Genomic DNA, 21622 nt, shown 5'->3' with positions numbered 1-21622 from the left:
GATACGAATTCAAATTCAGAGGGTGTTTTTATTTATGTAGCGCATTGGAATATAAAGCCTAGTAATCAGATCGGCTAAGAGTTTCACTAGTCGAAAAATCTTATTCCCAAGTTTTCAAAGTTCACCCGCAAAGCATGTAGAATGGTCTTGACAAACGGAAAACAAGTCAACTGTAGCAATTTAAAAAAGAAGAGTCTGCTGGTGCACAAAGAAATTAACATAAAAATAAATGGAATGTTCAACGAATGTTTTGTTTATGTAAATTACTACCAATAAAGCTTTTTTCTCGTTCCACGGATGCTTCCGCCATCTTTCCCGCTCAGCTCATCTAAGTACAGCGCTGAAAAACAGACCCAACGAAAAGCGTAAGCCCCCTATTCGTCTTTCTCACTCCTATTGTTAACTCCCGGTTTTCGTCGATGTGAGTACTAGCCATAAAAGCGAAAATACCGAAAATAGAAAACTAACATTTGTCCAGAATTCACATTCAGAGCCTGCTTTTGATAATGTTGCGCATTGAAATTAAACTGCTCATGGAACCCGCGATCAAATTTCATATTTAATTAAAATGGGTACAAAAGGTCTTCTAAAAATAGAAAAATATGTTTTCTATAGTATTTTTAAAATTTGTGACTACGGGAATCGCTCTTCTTCGCTTTTCCAAAAAACCCCTGACTGCTGCCATAATATGTGTTTTAAAATAAAAAGCAAAGTAGGCAAGAAATGCGAGAATCTTGAGAGCTCCGGCATGGGTTCAGATGACGAGGAGGAGATATCCGCCGGGGAACAGATCAGAAATCGGAAACGTGGAATACACCGTCAAATTGTGGATTTGTTGGCCTTGTTCTATAGTATTTGCTATTTTGTCTTTACATTACTACGATAAAATTGAGGAACTACAATTTAAATTGGCCTAAAAAGTATATAGCCGGTTAAAATCAATTTTTATTTACACCAAGTCTTAAGTGACTTGTTTCGGTTTTGAATCCAAACAGCGGTTACATTTTCCGTGTTGCATGTTTGTTTAAATATCGACTATGGAGTTGAAATAGTTTTTGAACAATCGGTGTCTATCGATGTATCTCCCAATCAATCATCGCAAGTGCTATCGATAAATAAATCCTGAGAAGAGAAAAAATAAGACTTATTTGGTCCTCGAATCATCCGAATCCCGGCCCGTGAAAAATGGCAGATGAAGCGGGCAACCAAGCCGATGGCCAGCGGCAGTTTATTTGCGGCGTGATCGAGGGCTTTTACGGCCGCCCGTGGACGACGGAGCAGCGCAAGGATTTGTTCCGGAAGCTCAAGTCCATGGGCATGGGCTCCAGCCCGTCCTACATGTATGCGCCGAAGGACGACTACAAGCACCGCGCCTACTGGCGGGAGCTGTACACCGTGGAGGAGGCGGATCACCTGTCCAGTAACTAACCTTTAAACTGCGCAAATCCTCCGGTAAAGTGCCCCCTCTTCCTTGCAGGTCTGATTGCTGCGGCCAAGGAGGCAGGGATCACCTTCTACTACGCGCTATCGCCCGGCCTGGACATGACCTACAGCAGTCCGAAGGAGATCGCCACGCTGAAGCGCAAGCTGGATCAGGTTTCGCATTTCGGTTGCGAAGCCTACGCTCTTTTGTTCGACGACATCGAGTCGGAGCTCTCGAAGGCGGATAAGGAGGTCTTTCAGACGTTTGCCAACGCCCACGTGTCGGTCACCAACGAGATATACACGCACCTGGGCAGTCCCAAGTTTCTCTTCTGCCCCACCCAGTACTGTGCCTCACGAGCCGTTCCCACGGTTCTGGAGTCTGAATACCTGAATACTCTGGGCTCCAAGTTGAACAACGAGATCGATATCCTCTGGACGGGGGATAAGGTAATCTCCAAGACCATATCCCTGGAATCGATCCAGGAGATTACCGAGGTGCTGCGTCGTCCGCCGTGCATCTGGGACAACCTGCATGCCAACGATTACGACCAGAAGCGCGTCTTCCTGGGACCTTACAGTGGGCGATCGCCGGAGCTGATCCCCCATTTGCGGGGCGTAATGACCAACCCCAACTGCGAGTTCTACGGCAACTTCGTTGCTATCCACTCGCTGGCCTTCTGGTCGCGCTGCAGCATGGACTCCAAGGTAAACAGCTCCCTGAGCGCGGACATAAAACTGGAGACTGAAAACGAGGATGACCTTCCGGCGGAGTTCCTCTCAAAGAACGTGTATCACCCGCGGTTGGCTCTCAAGTGGGTGAAACTAACAGATACTTTTATGAAGAAATAACAAATTCTAAACATTTTGAAGGAACGCCGTTTCGGATTGGCTGCCAGAATTCTTTATGAAAAAGGAGGCCTTTGGACCCATTACCAAGCCCCAACCTCAAGTGCAAATGGTCATGCCCATCATTCCCATAATACCTTCCATCAATACCTGCATGAGTCTCACCACCACCACAACCACTTCGACGAGCTCGAGGACGGTTCCGGAGGTCAACACCACCCAGTTACAAGCCCTGGCTGACGTTTGGTAAATGAAAGTTTTCTTTTTTGTAAACCACTTTATTACAAGTTAAATCATTATTTGCAGCGTTGTGACTTCTTCGCTAACGCCCATCTCAAATCCAGTTATGAACTCGCTGGTGTCGCCCACAAAGGTGATCACGAACGACGATATCATCAATCCTATTCCGACCACAGCCGCCAGCAACATTGAATTGCCGAAGAAGATACCCATCTCCGTTGTCCCAGTGCCCATTATGGAGACTAAGAGTGTGGAGGCTTCCGTGGAACTGGCTCTGGACAATGCAGTTTTCAATGATAATGATCCGAAGAGCGAATCGACAAAGGACCGACTTGACCTGGAGGTGGAGGACTTGGAGGAGAAGCAAGAACCGGTGGCCAGTCTTTGTGTGGACACAATGCTGGACGACGCCAGTCTGAGTCCATTGAGTGGCGGAGTCAATGAGCCCATGGAGTGTAGTAGCAGTATAGCATCCCAGGTCTCTCCAAGGGAAGAGGAGGCAACCAAACTGGTGGCCGACGATGTGCTCATGGAGTCTGTGAACGATGTGCATGTAAGTATGATTTTGGATCTCGGAATCTAGATTATTGATTGCTTAATTTGGTTTATATCTATCCAGAGTATGCATGTGGAGAGTGGGACGTCGTCGCCGATCTCAAACGCGGAAATGCGCGAAGAAAATGAAGCTCAGTCCGATAGGACCATCGAAAATAAGTATGCTCCTTCAATGATTAGTAAAGAGGCTCTTAGAAGAAACATACTAATAAATCCCTTTTTGATTTAGTACTTCCGGCGGCGAAAGGATAACCGTTGAGGATCTGGCTTTGCTCTGCGATCTGTTCTATTTGCCCTTTGAACACGGCAGCCGCGGCCAGAAGCTGCTTGTCGAATTCAACTGGCTGAAGGGCAACGCAAATGTGATACTGCAGGACCGTTCTGCCGGTGGAAGGGACGATGCTGCCAAAGCAGCCAAGCCGGAGGTCAGCGAGTGGCACCAGCGCTGTGAGCAATTCGACGAACTCTGCAGCGCCGTCGTAAAGCTGCTGATCAAAATAGCTAATTGCCAGAACAAGGAAATCTGTCACGAGCTGTACTCGTACGTGTGGGATATCTCCGGCGCCCTGTCCCTGCTCAATTGCTACGTCAAGTGGCTGGCTCTCGGCAATTTTCCGCAAAACACTTCTTCCTACACGGAGGGAAGCTACACTTGTAAGAGAATCGATCGGCATTTTAGTATGGCAATTCTTACTCTAACATGGAAACCTTTCAGGGTTTAGCAAGGGCTGGAAGGAGGCATTCATGTCCGGTGATCAGGAGCCGTGGGTCTTTAGAGGCGGCCTTATTGCGGACCTACAGCGACTGATGCCCGTGGACTCGGGTAACGACCTGTTTGTGTACAAACTGCCGGAGCAACCGACGGCCAACTACTATCTCCTGAGGCCCTACTGCAACTCGGACGAGCAGAACGTCAACGAAGTTTGCACCCGCTTGTACTTGCAGTGGCAGGGGCAGCTGGACGGAGGGAGCCGCATTCCCTTCCCGCTGCCGGCGAATGTGGCTAGCATTGTGGCGGATGGACTGGTGGGTGGACATCTCACCCTTAGTCCGCAGCTGTGCATTGTGGCCTACGATGAGAATAACAGTATCATTGGCTATTCTTGTGCGGCCTTGGACGTCAACATATTCCGGCGCAATCTGGAGCTTTGCTGGCAAACGGAGCTGCGCGAGAAATATCCCAAGGATCTTTGTCCGCAGGAGGGCGGCGAAGATGTGCGGCAGCTTGTCACGTCTTTCGTGGAAAAGTTTCATTGCAGCGGCGGCAACGTGCCTCTGGAGCAGTGTCCCGTGGAGGTGAGTAGCTCCTTTCCAGCCGTGCTGGTTTGCGGCACTCTGCGGGAGGCGGAGGACCGGGACTCGGGCATCACCAAGCGGATGCTTACAGTACTCTTGGCCGCCCTGCGAGCGAACGGGTGCTTCGGGGCTCACGTGTGTGTGCCCGAGAAAGACGTCGGGCAGGTGAACTTTTATTCGAGGATCGGTTTCGTGGAAGTCTATCGCGAGGAGGCCACCAAGTGCATTTACATGGGTCGCCGTTTCTAGCGTTTTCGGATGCCAGCTTCACTGCCTCCACTTTTAATGTTCCTTCATCTTTGGTATTCCGGCTAGGTGCTAGCCACACTCGTCTTTTCTCGTCCTCGTCCATTTTGTATTCCCCTAAGGTAACAAGTTTGTATTACTGACCAGCCCTTCTAGCATTTATCTTAAGCGTCGTTTTCATAACGTGGAAAACAATAAAGATACCAATTTAATAACACTCTCGCTAGCTTTTGTTGAGGTCGTAGAACCACACGGTGTTCACCCCATCCTCGATGATCTTCACGTGCTGCAGGTTGGGCAGGGGGAATCGGCAGGCGATGATCTTGGTGTTGTGGGGGCACTCGGCGATCAGCTTGTGCTCCAAGTCCTGCATCATCTGCTCTACGCCGAAGATGACCACGAAATCGTAGTCTTTGATATCAAACTTCCAGAGATCCCGGCGGAAGAACCTCGTCTGCTTGGAAACCCCGTTGCGCAGGGCAGCCAGGCGGGAGTAGTAGACCAGCCATGGATTTAGCTCCACGCCGTCTGTTTTTAAAGCTTTATGGTGCTGGGCCGCCGCTGGAGAGGATTACATAAGTGATTTTGGCGGTTTGTGGGCTGAGCGGATGGAGGAAACTCACCCACCACGATGCGTCCGTCTCCGGATCCGATGTCCAGCAGTTTTCCGGCCGCGTTCTTGGGCAGGAAGCTCAGGACATTCTGTATTTGTTCGCTGGTAGCTGGCACATACGGCAGGCAAATCCTTCGGAATGCCGGAGCCACAAAAGAGGCGCATACAATCGACAGGCCGATGCCCACTCCTCCCGTGGCCGCTATCAGGATTTTCCCGCCCAAGGACATTCCACTTTTTGGAGTCCTAGACACTGTTTTCGTTGCATCTTCATTCAGAATTTCCATTTTAGTCGCGGGCTAAAATGTTGTTTACAAAATGTGTAAGTGCTACCACCCATTGAGAGGTAAAAATTCACTCGTAGCTTATCGATAGTTGATGGTCGCCAGCTCTGCACAACAAGCACAGAGTATGGTCACACTAAACTGGTCGCTATTAGCGGATGTGGCAACACTTTTTTCGTGCGTTTCATGTGTGCGTGCGCTTCCTATTACAATTTTTTCGAAGGATTTTCCGTGTGTTTTGTTGACGTGCAGCGCGGCGGAAAGTGAAAAACGCAATCAAACAGTGCCGTGCAACAGGGCGGGTCAGCGTTTGGCATAAATTGCAGTGTGTGCCCCGCGTGCGGACAGGCGTAAGGCGTTTAAAATGGCGAACGTAAGGGACAGCGACACATCACTGTGGCTGCATAATAAACTGGGCACCTCGAACGACTCGTGGATAAACGGCTCGATCTGCTCGCAGCTGAACAAGGAGGTGCTGCGCAACATCAAGGAGTGCTTCCCGGACCTGCAGACCCAGGTCAAGTTGAAGCTCCTCCTCAGCTTCCTTCACATTCCGCGCCGTCTGGTGGAGGAGGTAAATGAAATCAAATGGAATGAAATGGCGTTGGTGTATTTCGTATGGAAAAAGTACACCAGCACACGCACACTCATGCACACATGCGAGCAGCGACACGCGCACACGTATACAGCGTACACTTGCCGTTGGTGAAAGAAAAAGTGCGGAAAATGTGTAAATACTCGGCAATTGTCATAGACCCCATCAGCTGGAGAGCCTTTAAAGTGTATTATCCGTTCAATTGGCGATTACCAAACGGGCGATTTCGCTGGCTGGCGAAAATAAATATTAGCAACGTTTCCCGCCACTTCTACTTTTGTGTACACATTTCTCTCTCTTCTACACTTGTGCGTGTGTTTCCCTCTCGCAAGTTTCAGTGTGTGTGAGTGGGCTGTTGTGGGTGGTTCGCGGATTCATTTGTTTGTTGTACCCTTCGCAAAGGGTATTCCGATTTTCGACAGGCATTTGTAACGCAGTTAGGAAACTCAGTTTACAAGATATCGTTATGAAATTGGAGTTCCATAAGTGTACCCGTAACGAATTGAATCTTCTCTATGAATTGTTGTTCCATTCAGCTTAACTTACTTAGTTTACAAGCAATAGCATGTAAATCAAACAATTAGTGTGCTACCATTTCTTATTGAAAAATAATAATGAAGAATAGATAAATTGGGATTAAGTTCATTTATATGTCATTAAAAAACCAAATTCAAAATCAGCAAGGGTCTTAAACTATGTCGAACCGGAACTAACATCTAAATGCGCTTTTCAGTGGAAGGCAGAGCTCGAGGAGGTAATCGAGGTGGCCGGTTTGGACTCAGAACTATGGGTTTCCATGCTGGCGGAGACGATGAAGACCTTCCCGGCCACCAGCTCGCTGAACACAGAGATCTCCGACTACGAGGACACGCGTCCCATCTTCACAGATATGGTCAACGACCTGCGCAAGTTGGTCACCAAGCACTCGGACCTAGGCATGCTGCCCCTGGAGTGCCAGTACCTAAACAAGAACGCGTTGATCTCAGTGGTGGGTAGCGAAACTACTGTGATCCTATCTACTCCCGACTAATCAATGTTTTGATTACAGGTTGGCCAGCAGCCCGCTCCCGTCAAGCATTTCACGCTGAAGCGCAAGCCCAAGAGCGCCCAGCTGCGCACCGAGCTGCTGCACAAGTCCGCGGATGCCCAGTCCTCGCTGAAAAAGGCCTCGGCGCCCACGATTCCGTTGCGATCGCGTGGCATGCCCCGCAAGATGACGGACACAACTCCGCTCAAGGGAATCCCATCGCGCATGCCCACCACGGGATTCCGATCTGCCACAGTGCCGGGAAACACAGCCCAGCGCCCCAATCTCAGTCGCACGCCCGCTGGACGCAAGGATGGCGGCATCAAGCTAATCGAGTTCACCGAACAGCCGCTGGGCTACGCCGCGGCCAAGAAGCGGAAGCGCGAGCAGCAACTGGAGGAGCAACAGAAAAAGCAGGAACAGAAGCAGCAACAGGCGGCGGCGGCAGCAGCAGCGGCGGCCACGGCAGCGGCCACCAATGCTGGCGACAGCTCGCCAACGGACGCGGCCACGGCCAGTGGAGGAGAGACGCCCGTCACGCCCACGTCGGCTAACAATAGTTTCGAAATCAAAATGGAACCACAACTCAACCAGAGCGCTGGAAGCCTGGAAGAGCAGCCAGATGACGATTTGGCTGGCAAAACGCCTATGGAATGCGATCCCGAGACGCCGGAGTACGCCACAGCCACGCTGGACTTTGCCCAGGCCACCACAACGTCTGTGGCGGATGCTCAACCAGGAAAACCCGCAGCCGAGGTCAAGTTGAAGACGCCGCGTACCCCGAAATCAGCGGCCAAGTTGAACAACAACAACAACAGCTTCAATCACACCCCAAAACGAATCAAGCAGGAGATCGAAATCAAGAGCGAGGAGATTATAGTTCCCGCCAGCATCAAGCTGGAAAAGATCGAGTCTTCGCCGTCGACGCAGGGGCAGCAGCAACGCGTCATCATCCAGCAGCAGCCGCCTAGCTTGGTGCAACGCACCCCGCACCTGCTCATCCGCAGTTCGCCACAGAAGCGGCCAAACAACGGAGCCACCACGAGCACAGGCACAACTACCACGGTGGGCAATACCACCATCAAGATGGAGAAGCTGGACATTAAACCCATGTTGCGAGCCACCGGCGTCACGCCCTCGACGAGTGCAGGCACTACGACGACTCTGCTCACCCCGCAGCAACTGCGTCAGGCGGCCAATCCGCTGGCAAACCTGCCCAACAACATCTCCGTGAAGATAACCTCTGCCAAGGCGAAAGCAGCGGCTGCCGCAGCGGCAGCTCCCAGTGGCAGCCAGGCCCAGACACAGCCGCAAACTGTGCAGGTTCAGCAGGCGCCGCAGCAGTCGCAGCCCCCGCTTTTGATCAACAGCTCCACGCCCGTGATCCTTGCATCCTCGCCCAGCGCTCAAAGAGCGGTAAGTTGTGCAAGATAAAGTCTATGATGAAATCGTTATTTAATTTCAAATGAAAACCACTTTGGAATATATTTTTATTCACTTTTTCTAAGAACTTGGATACATTTAAATTTGATTGTTTCCGTAAAACCAAATTAGGCGCTCCGGTCTATACCACTGCTATCAAATATTACTGTCTTTCACTGCTAATTACTTTATACCCTTTTTGTTACAGAAGGCTTTGGCCATGCCCAGCAGCAGTACTACCCCCACCACTACCACGACGATACCGTCACAAGCCATAAAGACGATGCCGCTGAGCCAGCTGAAAACGGCTACCAACAGCGGACCGGTGATCATATCGCAGACTATAATCCAGCCGGCGAAGCGAGCGCAACAACAGGCTGGAACCTCGAGTGCCGCGGCCGCTTCTCAACAGCAGCAGCAGCAACAGCAGCAACAACAACAACAGCAGCAGCAGCAACTGCTGCACCAGCAAATCCAGCAGCAGACCCAACAGCAGACTCAGTTGCCACAGCAGCCGCAGCAGCAACAGACGCAGTACATTCTGGCCACGCCTCAGCAGCAACCGCAACAGATTCAGCAGCAGCAGCAAACCCTGTTGCCAACGCTTACCTCGTTCTCACACAGTCGTCCTCTGCCGCAGACTACGACGCTTTACCAGGCCACCACTCCTGGCGGAAATGGCCAGACACCTACCAAGATACTGCTCAAAACCTCGGGCACATCAAGTGTGGTGATGACGCCTCTGCGCCAGGCTCAGCCGCAGCAGGCCACCACTGTGGTGTCCTCGAATCCACCACCTCTGGTGGCCACCTCGGCAGCAGTGGTTTCCCCCGGTCAGTCAAACACGCTGAACATTCAGAACGTGCAGCTTCCCAATCGGCCAGTGACCATTCAACCTGCCTCTCAGGCCGCGCAGCAGCAGCATATGCAGGCCCAGATGCAGCAGCAACAACCCCATCCGCAGCATACGATCGTGGCCAACACGACGGCAACGCAGCAGCCCAAGCTGTCGCAGGTTCTGATGCAGCCAGCCGGAGCTGTGGCTGGTGGAGTGTCTGCTTTGAACGTGTCCCCCACGTCCGGCAAGAACAAGACCATCATACTCACCCAGAAGGGCGTTATACTGCGCAACATTGGTGGCGACATGTACCAGCAAATACCCATCAGCAATGTGGGCAACCTGCAGGGGCTCGGCGGCACCACGCTAATGACCACCACGGCTGGACCGCCGAGTCTGGTGAAGACAACACCCTCGACTGGAGTGCAATTGCAGCAGCAACAGCCTGGAAAGCAGATTCTGCCGACTCTCATACCAACCAGTTCCCTTGGTGGACAACATGTCATTGTGCAGCAGCAGCAACCCACCAATGTGATTGGCAATGTAAGTGTAATAGCTGAATATGTTTTCGGTAAAAATATAGAATTTGGAGATCAATTCCGTTCTGGAGAAAACCGTTATCTGTCAGAAATATTTAGGACACATGTGTAAAATATTAATATTTCTATCAGTCCCAGCAGCAGACCATCATTCGGCCTGTGATGACCAACGTGGGCGGAGGCTTGACCACGCTGCCGCAGGGCCTGACGCTGATACAACGGCCGGGCCAACAGCCGCAGCTGGTGCAGGTGCAGGCGGCGCCGGGCAGCACGCAGCGCACGATTATTACCCAATCGAGCACGGCGGCGGCGGCGTCGCAACAGCAGCCGCGCCAGCAGCAGCAACAGATTCTGGTCCAACACAAGCCGGCTCCGACCCTGCAGCAGCGTTTGGTCACCTCCACCACCAGCGGTGGCCAGGGTCAGCCGGGCAATCCGAATGCAGGGATCGCTCGCACCGTCCAGGTCCAGGTGCAGGCCCAGCAGCAGCCACAGCAACAGCAGGCTGCGCAACAGCAATCGCAGCAGGCACCGCAGCGACGTGGTCTCTCGCTATCGGTAGGATAACTATGTTAATTGTGTTAAAATTTGTTTTAACTCACCTGGTTTCTTTTAGAACGAGCACGTGCACAAGGCGCATGAAATGTTCCGCAAGGCGAATCGCGTCTCGCGACCGGACAAAGCCCTTATCCTCGGCTTTATGGCGGGACTGCGGGAGAATCCGCGCCCGAATACCGAAAATGTGCTGGTCATAAAATTGGGCGAAACAGAGGTAAGACTGTTGGAAATTTTTATAGTCGCCGTTTGGGATTCACAATGCAATTCATATTGAGGAATTATTAATTGTAAAAAAAATCCTTCGAAAATTTGTTTAGATGTTGTAACGAATATTCCTTATATGTTTGATGTCTAGTCTCCAACCTATTTTTTAGATTTCATGCAAATATATTTATTCAGTTCAAGCGATTATTTATGAGCATATGCAAATCCAAATCCAAATTCAAATGTATAATTCCCACCTGTTGAGTCCCGGCAAGCAACCATTTGATGTATCATAACCACGAATAGGTATTTTTTATAATTTTTTGTTAAACTGCATAGTTTATTTGGTGTTTCATATTTTATATGGTGGTATATACTTCGTTTATACATAATTTTCTACACCATTTTAGTAAAACATGGTTTTATTTTCGCAGGAAAAAGTACAACAGGAGGACGGCAACACGGCACTATGTCTGGTGGAGTCGCACATCCGGCTGGACTACAACACCGGCGAGTGGAAGACATTCCAGAACTACAGGCTACAGGATCAGAGTGCAGCCTCATAGTCCACAAGGGTCATACGCATTGTTCGCAGCACCAAGTGAACACCGACAGCCAGGCTGAAGCTGAACATGCGTATATGAACTATGGATTATATATATATTTTGGTTTGTCATCCGTTCTGCACGGGCTGCTTCGTCGCCGCCCCTAATTAGGCTATTGAAACCCCTTCTCTCCCTTCCTATCCCTCCCGCAGTCAGCAGGCACCCTAAGAATTGCTGGAAATAATGAAACTATTTAATAATTAAGGTAAATTAGCTGTACAGTTGTTTAGTATGTAGAAAAGGCTAGCGCTTAAACATTTAGTAAACATGCCCGGTCACACATCCACAAACCAGCGCCCATTCATCCAGACACACAGGCATATTCACCGCCGGCTGAACGCTTCACTGGAGGGCAGTTGGAAAGGCGGATGGGCCAGAAGTGAACGTTCGGACGGATCGCATAAGCACACACAACACATGCACACACCCATGCATTTCAGATCTGCATATATATACCTAGCTTATGTAATTATTGTCGAGTAAAAAGTGTGTAATTATCTTAGCAAGCAGCATAAATTTAGAGACGCTGATCGGCGCTCGTTATTCATTAAAAATCCAATGAAAATATATAGTTATAGATATATATGTATGAGCCGCAGCAACCACAGCAAAATTAACTTAAATCTTGAAATGTGTAATAGAAAAACAATAAAACTAGCGTATGTATTTATGGCTTAAATGTTAAAACGGTTGGTTTTATATTCGAGACAGGAAAATGTGGGTCATGTAAACGTCAGCTCAGATAGCCAAACACTCGATCGATAGATCAATTTGATTACCAATAAGTCTTGCCGAACTGGAACCTGTATTGCAAAACACAAGTATTGAAGAACTGATAAATGATACTTAACTTGTACGACATCTTAGAACCTCTTAAGAAATGTTTACAATCCAATATGGTTTTCTAATTTCCAGCCATTATTAGAAAGTGCTTGGCCCTGAGCGCCAGTAAAACAACATTGTCGTTAATTATCAATTGTTATTTCTTTAATTGTCTCGAAATCGGAGGCTTACAACTAGTCAACACAATCTTACGAAACTCCTCGCTAAGTTACACTATGCCTAGGGCTAATACTAGGTGGTAGGAGAGCTATGCTAGTTAAATATAATACGTGGTGCGTGATAAATTCGCTGCAGATCTGGTTCGGTGATTTTGAAGGCGCCGCGTCGCCCTACTTGGCCACCTCCTTCCAGTGGACGATGGCGCGCTGCTCGTCCGGGGCATCCCGGAAGGGACGGCTGCCGTCGGAGTGCACGTAATCGTTCACCTGGAAGTTGAGGAGCGTCTTATAGTGGTAGACGTCGGCCAGCTGCTGCGTCAGCGGACTGGTGTTGGTGGTGAAGATGCCGGCGAACTGCTTCTCGCGGGCCACCCGCAGTACCTCGTGCTCCATGAAGTGCATGCAGGCGATGTTCTCGCGGGGATTCAGATTCTCGGCGGTGCCCATCATGAACGAGTGCAGGATCTGGTTGAGGCCCTTGGGCAGGTAGTCGTCCCTGTTGAGGATATCAAGTTAGCACAAGGGACACTGAGCATTCGAGGACTAACTCACCTAATGGGACCCTCGCAGAACTCAAGGAACTCGAAGACAATGAGCAGCTTGGACTTGATGTCCACTTCGGGCTCGTTCCGCGCATCAAAGTTCAGCGCTGTGCCAATGATACGGTCCGTGTTGCGATCGTAGATCACAAAGCTCAGATCCCTCTCCACCAACTCGTTCCAGATATCCTGAGGAATTATTATAGAGGTATTACTTAGCTATGTGGCATACTAAGATATTTGTTTACTCACATTCAGGATATCGCTGTAATCGGTTCGCAGGACTCCAGGCTTAAGCCACTGCTCCAAGTCCGCCTTATTATAAAAGCTGGCCACAATGATGCTGCAACAGGAGTTCCGAAATTAGTATATCAAATTCCTTTCAGATCTCAGCCCTCCACTACTCACTCGATAACTTCCTGGCGGTGATCCAGGCGCAGTGGCACCGCTTCCATCTTCAGGTGCGGACAGGCATTCAGGGACTCCTCCTCCAGCTGCACTGAGTCATGGTTGGCCGCCATCCGCTCGATGATCTCGCCCAGATTCTTGGCTGCTATGAACTCGGAGATGCCGATGTTGTAGCCCTTCTCGCGCAGCAGAGTCACCGTGTAGATGGAGTTCAGCGAGTTGCCGCCCAGCTCGTAGAAGTTGCTGTGCGGGGCCAAGGTGGCCCTGGTGGAGCGTCCAATCACCCCACCCACTGTCTCGAAGAGATCCCGAGCCGTCAGTTTCAGGTCCTCGGGCACCTGGGAGTAATCAAAGTCCAGGACAATGCTGGAGTCGCCCTCGTTGTTGTTGGCCGTCTCGTAGGACTTGAGCAGCGCCTGGCGATCCACCTTGCCGTTCACCAGCAGCGGAACGTGCTCCAGGATGACCACCTGGGGCGTCATGTAGTCGGCTAGCTTGTCCTTGAGGCGCGCCTCCATCTGCATCTCGGTGACCATGGGGGCATCATCGCGGAGCTTGACAAAGGCCAGGATGGCCTGATCCACATGTCCGGCGTGGTAGCACAGCACGATGGCCTTCTCCACAAGCGGCAGCTCGGCAACGTTCTTCTCCACCTCGGAAAGGTCCACGCGATGTCCGCGGATCTTTACCTGGGAGTCGGTGCGACCCTCGTACATGATGCTGCCATTCTTCAGGGATCCGTAGTCCCCGGTGCGATACAGACGGGCGTATTCTGGCGAGGCAAAATTAATATAAGGTTTTAGGAAAACTATTCACCTTCACTGGAATATTACAAACAGTACGCAGATATAATTGATAAGATATGGTGATCATTTTTATGAAATTCAGTATCAATTCTATCTAGAGAGTTTCAAATATTGTTGCTTTTTTCTAACTTACTGTAACTTTAAGAAATATCTCTCAGAGAGAAAAATTCAACTCAATATTTATGTAAGTAGGACGACTTACTCTTCTCCACAGCTAGTGGGTTCTCCAGGAAGCGCTCGGGATCGCGACCGTTGACATAACCAGCGGCCAAGTTGAGTCCCGAAGCGAAGATCTCCCCAATCTCGCCGTTCTTCACAGGACGATAGTCGGCATCCAGCAGATAGATGACGGTATTCGACACAGGAATTCCTAAGGGATGAGGATTCATGTGTTATACCAGTCACTGAGAGAATCCTAGGATAGACCTCACCTATGGGCACATTGTCGTAGAGACTCAGCTGCTTCTTGCTCTCGCAGGCGAAGAAGGTGACATCGCCCATTACCTCCGTGGAGCCGTAAAAGTTGTACAGCCGGTGCACGCCCTCGTCGAAGTAGTCGAAGAAGCTGCTGGCCAGGGCCACCGATAGGGGTTCCCCGGAGCAGACCCAGATCTGGAGGTTGTACAGCAGCTTCTGGGCAGCTCCACCGCCCTCCATCTTTAGATACATGAGCAGCGATCGCAGGAGCGTGGGCACCAGCACCAGGCGCCGGATCTTGTAGCGCTCCAGCAGGGCCACCAGTCTCTGGGGGTCCTTGGTCACCGCCTTGGGCACCACCAGGATGGCCAGGCCACACATCAGCGGACCCCACAGCTCGGCGATCGAGTCCACGAAGGTCAGGGCCGTCTTGAAAACGCTCACTGCCTCATTGGATGTGTAGGGAAAGGTGGCCCACTGCCACTGGAGCCGGTTGAGGATGCTCTCGTGCGGCAGGCGCACTCCCTTTGGAACGCCCGTGCTGCCCGAGGTGTAGAGCACGATGGCGATGTGGTCGTTGCCACCGCGCAGCATTTCCTCCGAGAGCAGATTGGAGCCGGCCAGCTGGAGGGATTTGGCATAGAGCTCGGTGGCGGAGAGCGTGGGGGTTCCCTGGAAACGGCCCGCATCGATGCAGTCATCGCGGATCACCAGTGTGGGCTTCGCCTCCAGCAGGATGTGGTGGATGCGATTGGCCGGGAAGCTGGGATCGATGGGCAGATAGGCTCCTCCCGCCTTCCAGATGGCCAGCAGGGTTGTGACCAGTCCCTCCGACGGCTGCATGCACACGGCCACGATGTAGTCGCCATCGCTGTTGGGCTGCAGGAAGCGTCCATGGGTCTCGGCCACCAGGAGGCGGGCTGCCCTGTTGGCCCGCTCGTTCATCTGCCGGTAGCTGCTCTGACTGGGCGCCATTCCGTGGCCCGGGGTGTCCGGCTGATAGAGGGTGGCCACCTTGTCGGCGTGCCGCAGCTGCTGCTCCTCGAAGATGCGGTGCAGAGCTCTCGGCGCAAAGTCCTGTTGCAGACCCTTGACAATCGACAATTGCGGCAGCGAACCCATCTTGAAGTTGTGTTACCTGTGAAGTGGGTTATGCAATAGAGTTAGCTTCGAAGTGAAAACTTAGAACTTGAAAAATCAAGTTCAAGTCTATGGACTTTAAAGTTATTTATCATTCTATGACTTGAAACAATAGGTCCAAATGGCGCCACTTACAAGGGAAATGTTAAAATGAATTCCATGCATAATATGCCACCAGTAAAAAGTAATAAAAATGTATTAAGCAATTATCAAGCCGAAAGCAATTAGGACTAAGCACATCACCCAGAGAATCCACAAGTTACATCATCGCTCCCAACTTTTATTATGCAATGCGGGTTATTGGCTTATTGCCTTGCGGTAGCAATTAAACTCATTCATACATGCATATTTATAACGCTTCGTGTTAATAGAGCGCTCACACAATAACCCATTATTATGAATGAATATTAAACCTGGCTTAAACGGACGACTTCTGGTAAGCTTTATTTGTTCAATTAAATTATTATTATTCTCTTAAGCTGCAATAACTCTTTAATTATATTCTCTTCAGCTGCAGAAACATTGCAATGATTGCTAATTATAGGTTAGAGGGTAGTCCTAGCTATTTATTGATTTTAAAGTAGGCAATATACATATTTAGTAGAGTAATCCATGAGTTGCAAAGCAGCTTTTATGTTTATTTCTATTTTGTTTGTTGCAGTGCTTGCCAACAGCCCCATGTAAATTTAAATTACGGCGACGTTTTTATCTCTGCGCTTAGCACCATATTTTTCCCTAACCTATCAGTCATACTTTTGATACAGGTTTGTTTAGTCGGAGAGTGGAGTCCCTCCTTCAGATATTTACTATTATTACTTAATGCATTAGCATAGCCACCTGCTTGTCTATACTAATTACGGCCGGGTTAATCTATGTGGGCTTATAGTATAAGTTGAGATCTTTTCCGCCTTTGGCACGTTTTCCAGAGCCTGTTGCAATATCGTAGTATTTTCATGAAATACTAGGCATTGTTGAATTAAATGTCCATTTATTTGCTTATATACCCAATATTTCTTCAAGTTAAAGGAATTTAGTTTAGGATTTTATAGCTCGGTCGTTGGATTTGGCTGGAAGCCTAATAAGCCGCTCCGAATGCGGCATGCTAACTCGTTAATTGCATTAAGCCAGCCAATTGCCAAGCCACCGGTCATAAAATTGAAGCAATCACTGGCCCAAGATTGCTGGAGGTCTTTGAGCTGCGCCAGCCTTATGCTCATGTTCGTAAAGTTCCATTGGCGTGTCATAAAGCCCAGTTAAAATGTCATTGTGCCGACCATTTCTGGTCTCCGAGACCGTAGTTATATCTGTATCTACTACCTGTATCTGTATCTGATTCTGCTTGGCTCCAATGTCAAGCACTCTAATCCAAAAACATGAAGACAGCCAGTCGTCTGGAGGCCCAAGAACGGCAATTACCCCTGGCCTTAGCTCTAATGTTAATCTCTGATTTGGTTTTAAAATGTGATTACATTTAGTATTAGACCTCATTAAAAGACTCCGATCGGGGAAGTGGCCTGTTGCCACTGGGAAAAGCAAGGTGGCCAGGAAGCTTCTTGGGCCAGGGCTCCATGAATTATTCAACTGCTTCCGCTTCTTCTCCCTGGCGGGGGAGGAAATGGACTGGAAGTGGAAGTGGAAGCAAAGGTGGAGGCTAGTTGTAACCATCGCGGCTGCCGAGCTCAAAACAAGTTATACTTCAATTGCGCAATTGTGGTTCTGGTTTTCGGACCTGCTTAATTCTGAATTCTCAACCACTGGCATACATTTTTTGGCAGCCGAGCAATTTACAACGGTTTACGGGGCGTATACGTAATGAATTCAAGGCTAGGCAGAAATCATTTCCCAAGCGCCCATTACGTATGCGCCGTGTGAGTCCAATTAGTCTGTTCACTTGCATACACTATATACTCGAGTATATCGTAGTCAGCATATAGCCAGCCCCAGCATATATCGTATCTGCATACAATGCTGGCAAAGTCCATTGTTTTGGTCCCGCCACTCGAGTGCATTCTTGAGCCCCCTTGGTTTTCTTGGCATTTCACATCATCGATTTAATGCATCCAGCGACTTCTGTTCACCTTCGCTGCCTCCGTTGATGAGGTGAAATCCATGCGGCTGATTTAATGTTATTACTGGTGCCCCTGTTTGCCATTAGATCGTCGAAAAAGCCATTAAAAACTGAGGTGGCCAGCAGTCAGTGGCCAGTACCAGTACCAGTGGCTCGATTGAAAATCATTTAAGACTGACACTGCGAGTGCTGCCTTTAGTTTTCCGCCCCAAGGTTGCACTGGTGTTAGAATGGATTGCAGTTGCTTCTGAGGCTCTGTGGTTCTGGCGCCTTTGGAAAATCGTTCCATAATTATCACCGTGCCGTGTAATTTGTAATTTACATAATTATTGCCTGCGTTTCGGCTGGGTTGAATGACTGTTGCACTTGGCAGATCAACAACATTGCCTAAGGTCGCTGGGTTTATCTGGTATCTAGTATCTAGTATCTCGAAATGTTTCCGCTGGCGATTCCAAAGAGTGTGGCTAATTAATTTGTCGAACCGTCGTGGGAGGCGGTCAAATCAAAATACATCAGTTCTCTCTGCTCTTTTATTGGATGGATTACTATGGTTTGTTGTGCTTTTTTTTCTGCTCCCTCGACTGATTTGCTTAATTGAGTAAAAAGCGGCTAATTTAAGCCATGGTGGGGCGCACTGTATCTGCACGACTTTGGGGTCGTCCCCGGTGAGTGTGATCTGTTTTTGTCCGAGCGGAGGTTTTTCCCCCACCACCGCTGACATTTTTCCGCAGTATTTCCGATTGTGAGTCAATTGGATGACAAGTCCCCGTAGAAAAAAACCGCACTTAAGAACACAAACAACTGGCAAAACTAACGATCTCTGCAAAGAGTCTGGGAATCAATCCGCATGCTCATTAGCGAGCCAAGTTCAAGACGGCGAATGCAAATTGTGCACCATAAAAACCGCTTGTAAACGATATGCGACACCCGTTTAGCACGTACTTAACATAATTAATAGCCGATCGCCCTGGCCAATGACTCAATTGCAATTATAAATCCATCACTGCCGCCCATAAGTATACGCCGCGTTGGCCGCTCTTAATAGCAGTTCACAAATGTGGAGCAGGTGATTTGTTCAGCACGCCAAGACAAATTAAATGTCATTTGCGGGATACTTATGCTAGCATTTAATGTGCCGATGGTTTGTCTAACAAGTCAAGTGGCTGGTTAAGAGCCAGGTGCTAAACGGTATGAAAATAGCTGGGGATTCTGAGAAAATTGAAGGCTGGAATCTTTGTTTTGCCCCCTGGGGCCATTACCTTTTATGACCCAGCCCCGCCTTGAAAACTGTTTGCCTTTTGCATTTCGAGAGTGCATTCTCAAGGAATGAGGCGCTTAGCAAATCAAGTTGGCTTTTTATTTTAAGCATTTCGCTCACTTCCCTTATAAAACTGGTTTCTGTAGAATCCAGAGCAGGTCTCATCTTCTGTGAGATTCGCTAAATATAATGCTGATCCCCATATGTTATTATATGAAGGGGTTTTTTAGTGCTAGAAAACCCACCAATAATTACTTAATTAAAGCTCCAACAAAACCTTAGCCCACTAAGGAATCTCCAACGAGTGAAGCGCGGAGAAAACAGTTTTGTTCCATCCATTATTTTGAAGCTAAAACTAATTGCATTTTTTGTTGTTCCTCAGCCTAATGAATTTTATGTTCTTTCTGTCGGAAATGATGTAACTTGGTAAAATAATGGGGAACTTGACACGGGCATTAAATTACGCGAGAATTATTTTGTTAACTGCTCCCCAACATGCATGGCAAGTCAATTTGCATATTAGGTAATTTCGGGAAAGCGGTTTTGCGGAATCTTGATAAATACTTGATTATCACGTATACGTACCGTGGGTATCCAAAAATTCTGACACTTGATAATTTGAACAGTTGTTGCGTTACTCTTTCAAATGTTTATCTGTGGCCGTTTGACACTGAGCACGTTTCTCTTTTTATATCTATGATTTTCTTTTTTTTTGCTATCGATCAAGTGAGTCTACCAAAACTTCCTTTTTTTGGTCACTTCACTGGCGTTTCACTTTGATTTTGGTGGATAGCCAAAAAACTTGCAACGCGTGCTATGTACTTGTAAACGGCGCTCGCAGACTAATCAGAATCCCAGCACCCGACTATCTTATATATCCGACCGATCCGCCGCAGCCTCGGTCGCCGCGGGCTGCGCAGTCGCAGTCGACTGGCGAAGAATGGCAGAGCAGCGGCAGAGGCCAGAATGACAGAAAAAAACCAGTTCCTGCTCTTACAGCCGCTGCAATTACCGCTCGCAGCATACTACATATAGGTAGTATAGTGTGTGGCCTGTGTGTGTGGCTGCCAGATTAGAATTCGCATCGCCTGAGTTTGGTCGCCATTTTCAGCAGGCCTGCCTCTGGTGACGTAGGAAATGAAATGAAATTCCTGGCGGTCCCCGCACTCACTAATTGGCAGGCAGGCAAAACACACAGTTTGGATTACTATTTTTCTGCCCACCAGACGTTTGGAAATCCCTCGCATGACACACAACTAAAAGCGGTTCGAGGAAAGTCATAGACAGCTCTAATTGAGCACACTAGAAAGCCGCTTGGAAGTCGATTCAAACTGGACTTGGATTTCAAACGAGCAGGAGGTATACAGTACAGAACATGTACATAAATTTAATTAATTTTTGAGATAATTATATTGGAAAAAATATCAGCTGTTTAGATTTACATACTTAAACATAGGGCTTACAAGTTTTACGAAATCTTTGTCTGAGATCTTATAGGAATGCACATTCATTTTAGATTTTTTAAAAGTAGAGCTACAACCTTTGTCAAGTAAAAAATGGAGTTAAACATTTTGATTATTTTAATTTGTTTTAATGAACAATTTAGAAATGGCACCATTTATGTTCTTCATCACAGGAACTTAAACCAATTACTACTGTGTTATCGTTCTATTAAGCTGAGTCATTTATTAAAAAATCTATACCGTATTCACTTTCCTAAATTAATATTGTTCGTCTTTTTGAAGTAAATTCGCTCGCTGGACAAGTATTTGGTTTAAATTATAGATGTTCGATTTCTGGAGACATAGTCATAAAGTCATAAAGTCACTAAACTAGATAGTCAGGAAGTTATATTTAAGTAACAGAAGTTCGTCTGTATATTGGATTACAGTCTTAGGGTCGTTTTTTCGTTCACAAGCTAAATTTAAGGCAGGTTTAAAACCTTGAAAATGGTAATTCATAGATAAGGGTGTACTTTTTAGCGGACCTTAGCAAGTTGGATTAAATCGCTGAAAGGTAATATATACGGTAAATGCAACCTTAAATAATTCAAAGTTTATTTTACTTCCAGGAGAGTTTGCAAGCTATTTTGTATCGAGGTGGTGAATGTTGGAATACCTTATAACATTGTTACCTAAACGGATTTTTTTGTACCCAGTTTAAGTGGCCAGATTCTTCTCATTCTATTCAGTTCGGGCCAACAAATCTCATCTGATATTGCCATTTAAGGCTCAATTAATCTTTGAACTTGACTATGAATGTGGGTACAACTTTATTACTGCCAACGCCTATTAGACATTGCGAAATGGTCGAATTTACGACTGGCCATGTCTGAGGAGACTGTGGCCAAGAGCGATTGCAACTACGACATTTAATGGGGATTTGATTGCTTGTGCTTCGTACCGTGCGAAAGTAGAATTGCAATTAAGAATTGAATTTCAAATAAAGCGAGGATCGAAGTGGATGCAATTTGTAGATCGATGCTGTAGCTGTCAGTCAAGTCGATCTTCATGCTTATAAGTAGGTACATGTGAGAGGGATTTCTCTATGGCTAACGTATGCTGGCAGTCATGTTTTCCCATTACAAAGTCGGTGTGAAAATTTGCAGTTAAAGTATGACAGCGAGGCGCCTGTCCCCTGACTTTTAAGTCAATCATTACTCAATAGATACACCGCTTTTTAATGCAGTGGA

At 48.2% G+C, this 21622-nt stretch overlaps 4 protein-coding genes across 5 annotated transcripts; 2 read left to right on the top strand and 2 right to left on the bottom strand.

Annotated features, from left to right (window-relative positions):
• Positions 1–1104: 1104 nt before the first annotated feature.
• On the top strand, positions 1105–4825 carry Oga (O-GlcNAcase). Its single transcript, XM_036816946.3, has 7 exons — positions 1105–1420; positions 1478–2237; positions 2296–2517; positions 2578–3064; positions 3131–3225; positions 3296–3720; positions 3782–4825. The coding sequence occupies exons 1-7, from the start codon at positions 1186–1188 to the stop codon at positions 4609–4611; spliced, it is 3054 nt and encodes a 1017-aa protein (XP_036672841.3). The 5' UTR covers positions 1105–1185; the 3' UTR covers positions 4612–4825.
• Positions 4783–5583, bottom strand: LOC108004816 (ATP synthase subunit C lysine N-methyltransferase). The gene is made up of 2 exons (XM_017067886.4): positions 5232–5583; positions 4783–5169 (listed from the first exon to the last, which is right to left on the bottom strand). Exons 1-2 carry the CDS (start codon positions 5506–5508, stop codon positions 4832–4834), a joined length of 615 nt encoding a protein of 204 aa, XP_016923375.4. The 5' UTR covers positions 5509–5583; the 3' UTR covers positions 4783–4831.
• A 77-nt stretch (positions 5584–5660) lies between these two features.
• Positions 5661–11980, top strand: Nelf-A (Negative elongation factor A). 2 transcript variants are annotated; one of them, XM_036816945.3, is made up of 7 exons: positions 5661–6079; positions 6834–7088; positions 7149–8543; positions 8761–9930; positions 10059–10484; positions 10543–10698; positions 11123–11980. In XM_036816945.3, the coding sequence occupies exons 1-7, from the start codon at positions 5870–5872 to the stop codon at positions 11252–11254; spliced, it is 3744 nt and encodes a 1247-aa protein (XP_036672840.3). In that variant the 5' UTR covers positions 5661–5869; the 3' UTR covers positions 11255–11980. The 2 variants fall into 2 exon arrangements, with proteins under 2 accessions (XP_036672840.3, XP_036672839.3); XM_036816944.3 differs by having other exon boundaries at positions 5663–6079; positions 8758–9930.
• A 278-nt stretch (positions 11981–12258) lies between these two features.
• On the bottom strand, positions 12259–19779 carry e (nonribosomal peptide synthetase ebony). Its single transcript, XM_017067893.4, has 7 exons — positions 19516–19779; positions 14479–15602; positions 14250–14417; positions 13242–14013; positions 13086–13176; positions 12847–13022; positions 12259–12790 (listed from the first exon to the last, which is right to left on the bottom strand). Exons 2-7 carry the CDS (start codon positions 15584–15586, stop codon positions 12466–12468), a joined length of 2640 nt encoding a protein of 879 aa, XP_016923382.4. The 5' UTR covers positions 15587–15602; positions 19516–19779; the 3' UTR covers positions 12259–12465.
• Between the last annotated feature and the right edge of the window lie 1843 nt (positions 19780–21622).

This window comes from Drosophila suzukii, chromosome 3, assembly GCF_043229965.1.
Source record: "Drosophila suzukii chromosome 3, CBGP_Dsuzu_IsoJpt1.0, whole genome shotgun sequence".
NCBI classification, from domain to species: Eukaryota; Metazoa; Arthropoda; class Insecta; order Diptera; family Drosophilidae; genus Drosophila; species Drosophila suzukii.
The sequence above is the reverse complement of the archived record's forward strand: the minus strand, read 5'-3'. Positions and strand labels throughout refer to the sequence as shown.

Coding starts and splice junctions, on each gene's coding strand:
- Oga (XM_036816946.3), top strand. CDS start 1,186: ATGGCAGATGAAGCGGGCAACCAAGCCGATGGCCAGCGGCAGTTTATT. Junction 3,065..3,130: donor AGTCTGTGAACGATGTGCAT/GTAAGTATGATT, acceptor ATATCTATCCAG/AGTATGCATGTGGAGAGTGG. Junction 3,226..3,295: donor GATAGGACCATCGAAAATAA/GTATGCTCCTTC, acceptor TTTTTGATTTAG/TACTTCCGGCGGCGAAAGGA.
- LOC108004816 (XM_017067886.4), bottom strand. CDS start 5,508: ATGGAAATTCTGAATGAAGATGCAACGAAAACAGTGTCTAGGACTCCA. Junction 5,170..5,231: donor AGACGGACGCATCGTGGTGG/GTGAGTTTCCTC, acceptor AATCCTCTCCAG/CGGCGGCCCAGCACCATAAA.
- Nelf-A (XM_036816944.3), top strand. CDS start 5,870: ATGGCGAACGTAAGGGACAGCGACACATCACTGTGGCTGCATAATAAA. Junction 6,080..6,833: donor CGCGCCGTCTGGTGGAGGAG/GTAAATGAAATC, acceptor TGCGCTTTTCAG/TGGAAGGCAGAGCTCGAGGA. Junction 7,089..7,148: donor AGAACGCGTTGATCTCAGTG/GTGGGTAGCGAA, acceptor TTTTGATTACAG/GTTGGCCAGCAGCCCGCTCC.
- e (XM_017067893.4), bottom strand. CDS start 15,586: ATGGGTTCGCTGCCGCAATTGTCGATTGTCAAGGGTCTGCAACAGGAC. Junction 14,418..14,478: donor CTACGACAATGTGCCCATAG/GTGAGGTCTATC, acceptor CTCATCCCTTAG/GAATTCCTGTGTCGAATACC. Junction 14,014..14,249: donor CCCACTAGCTGTGGAGAAGA/GTAAGTCGTCCT, acceptor TTGCCTCGCCAG/AATACGCCCGTCTGTATCGC.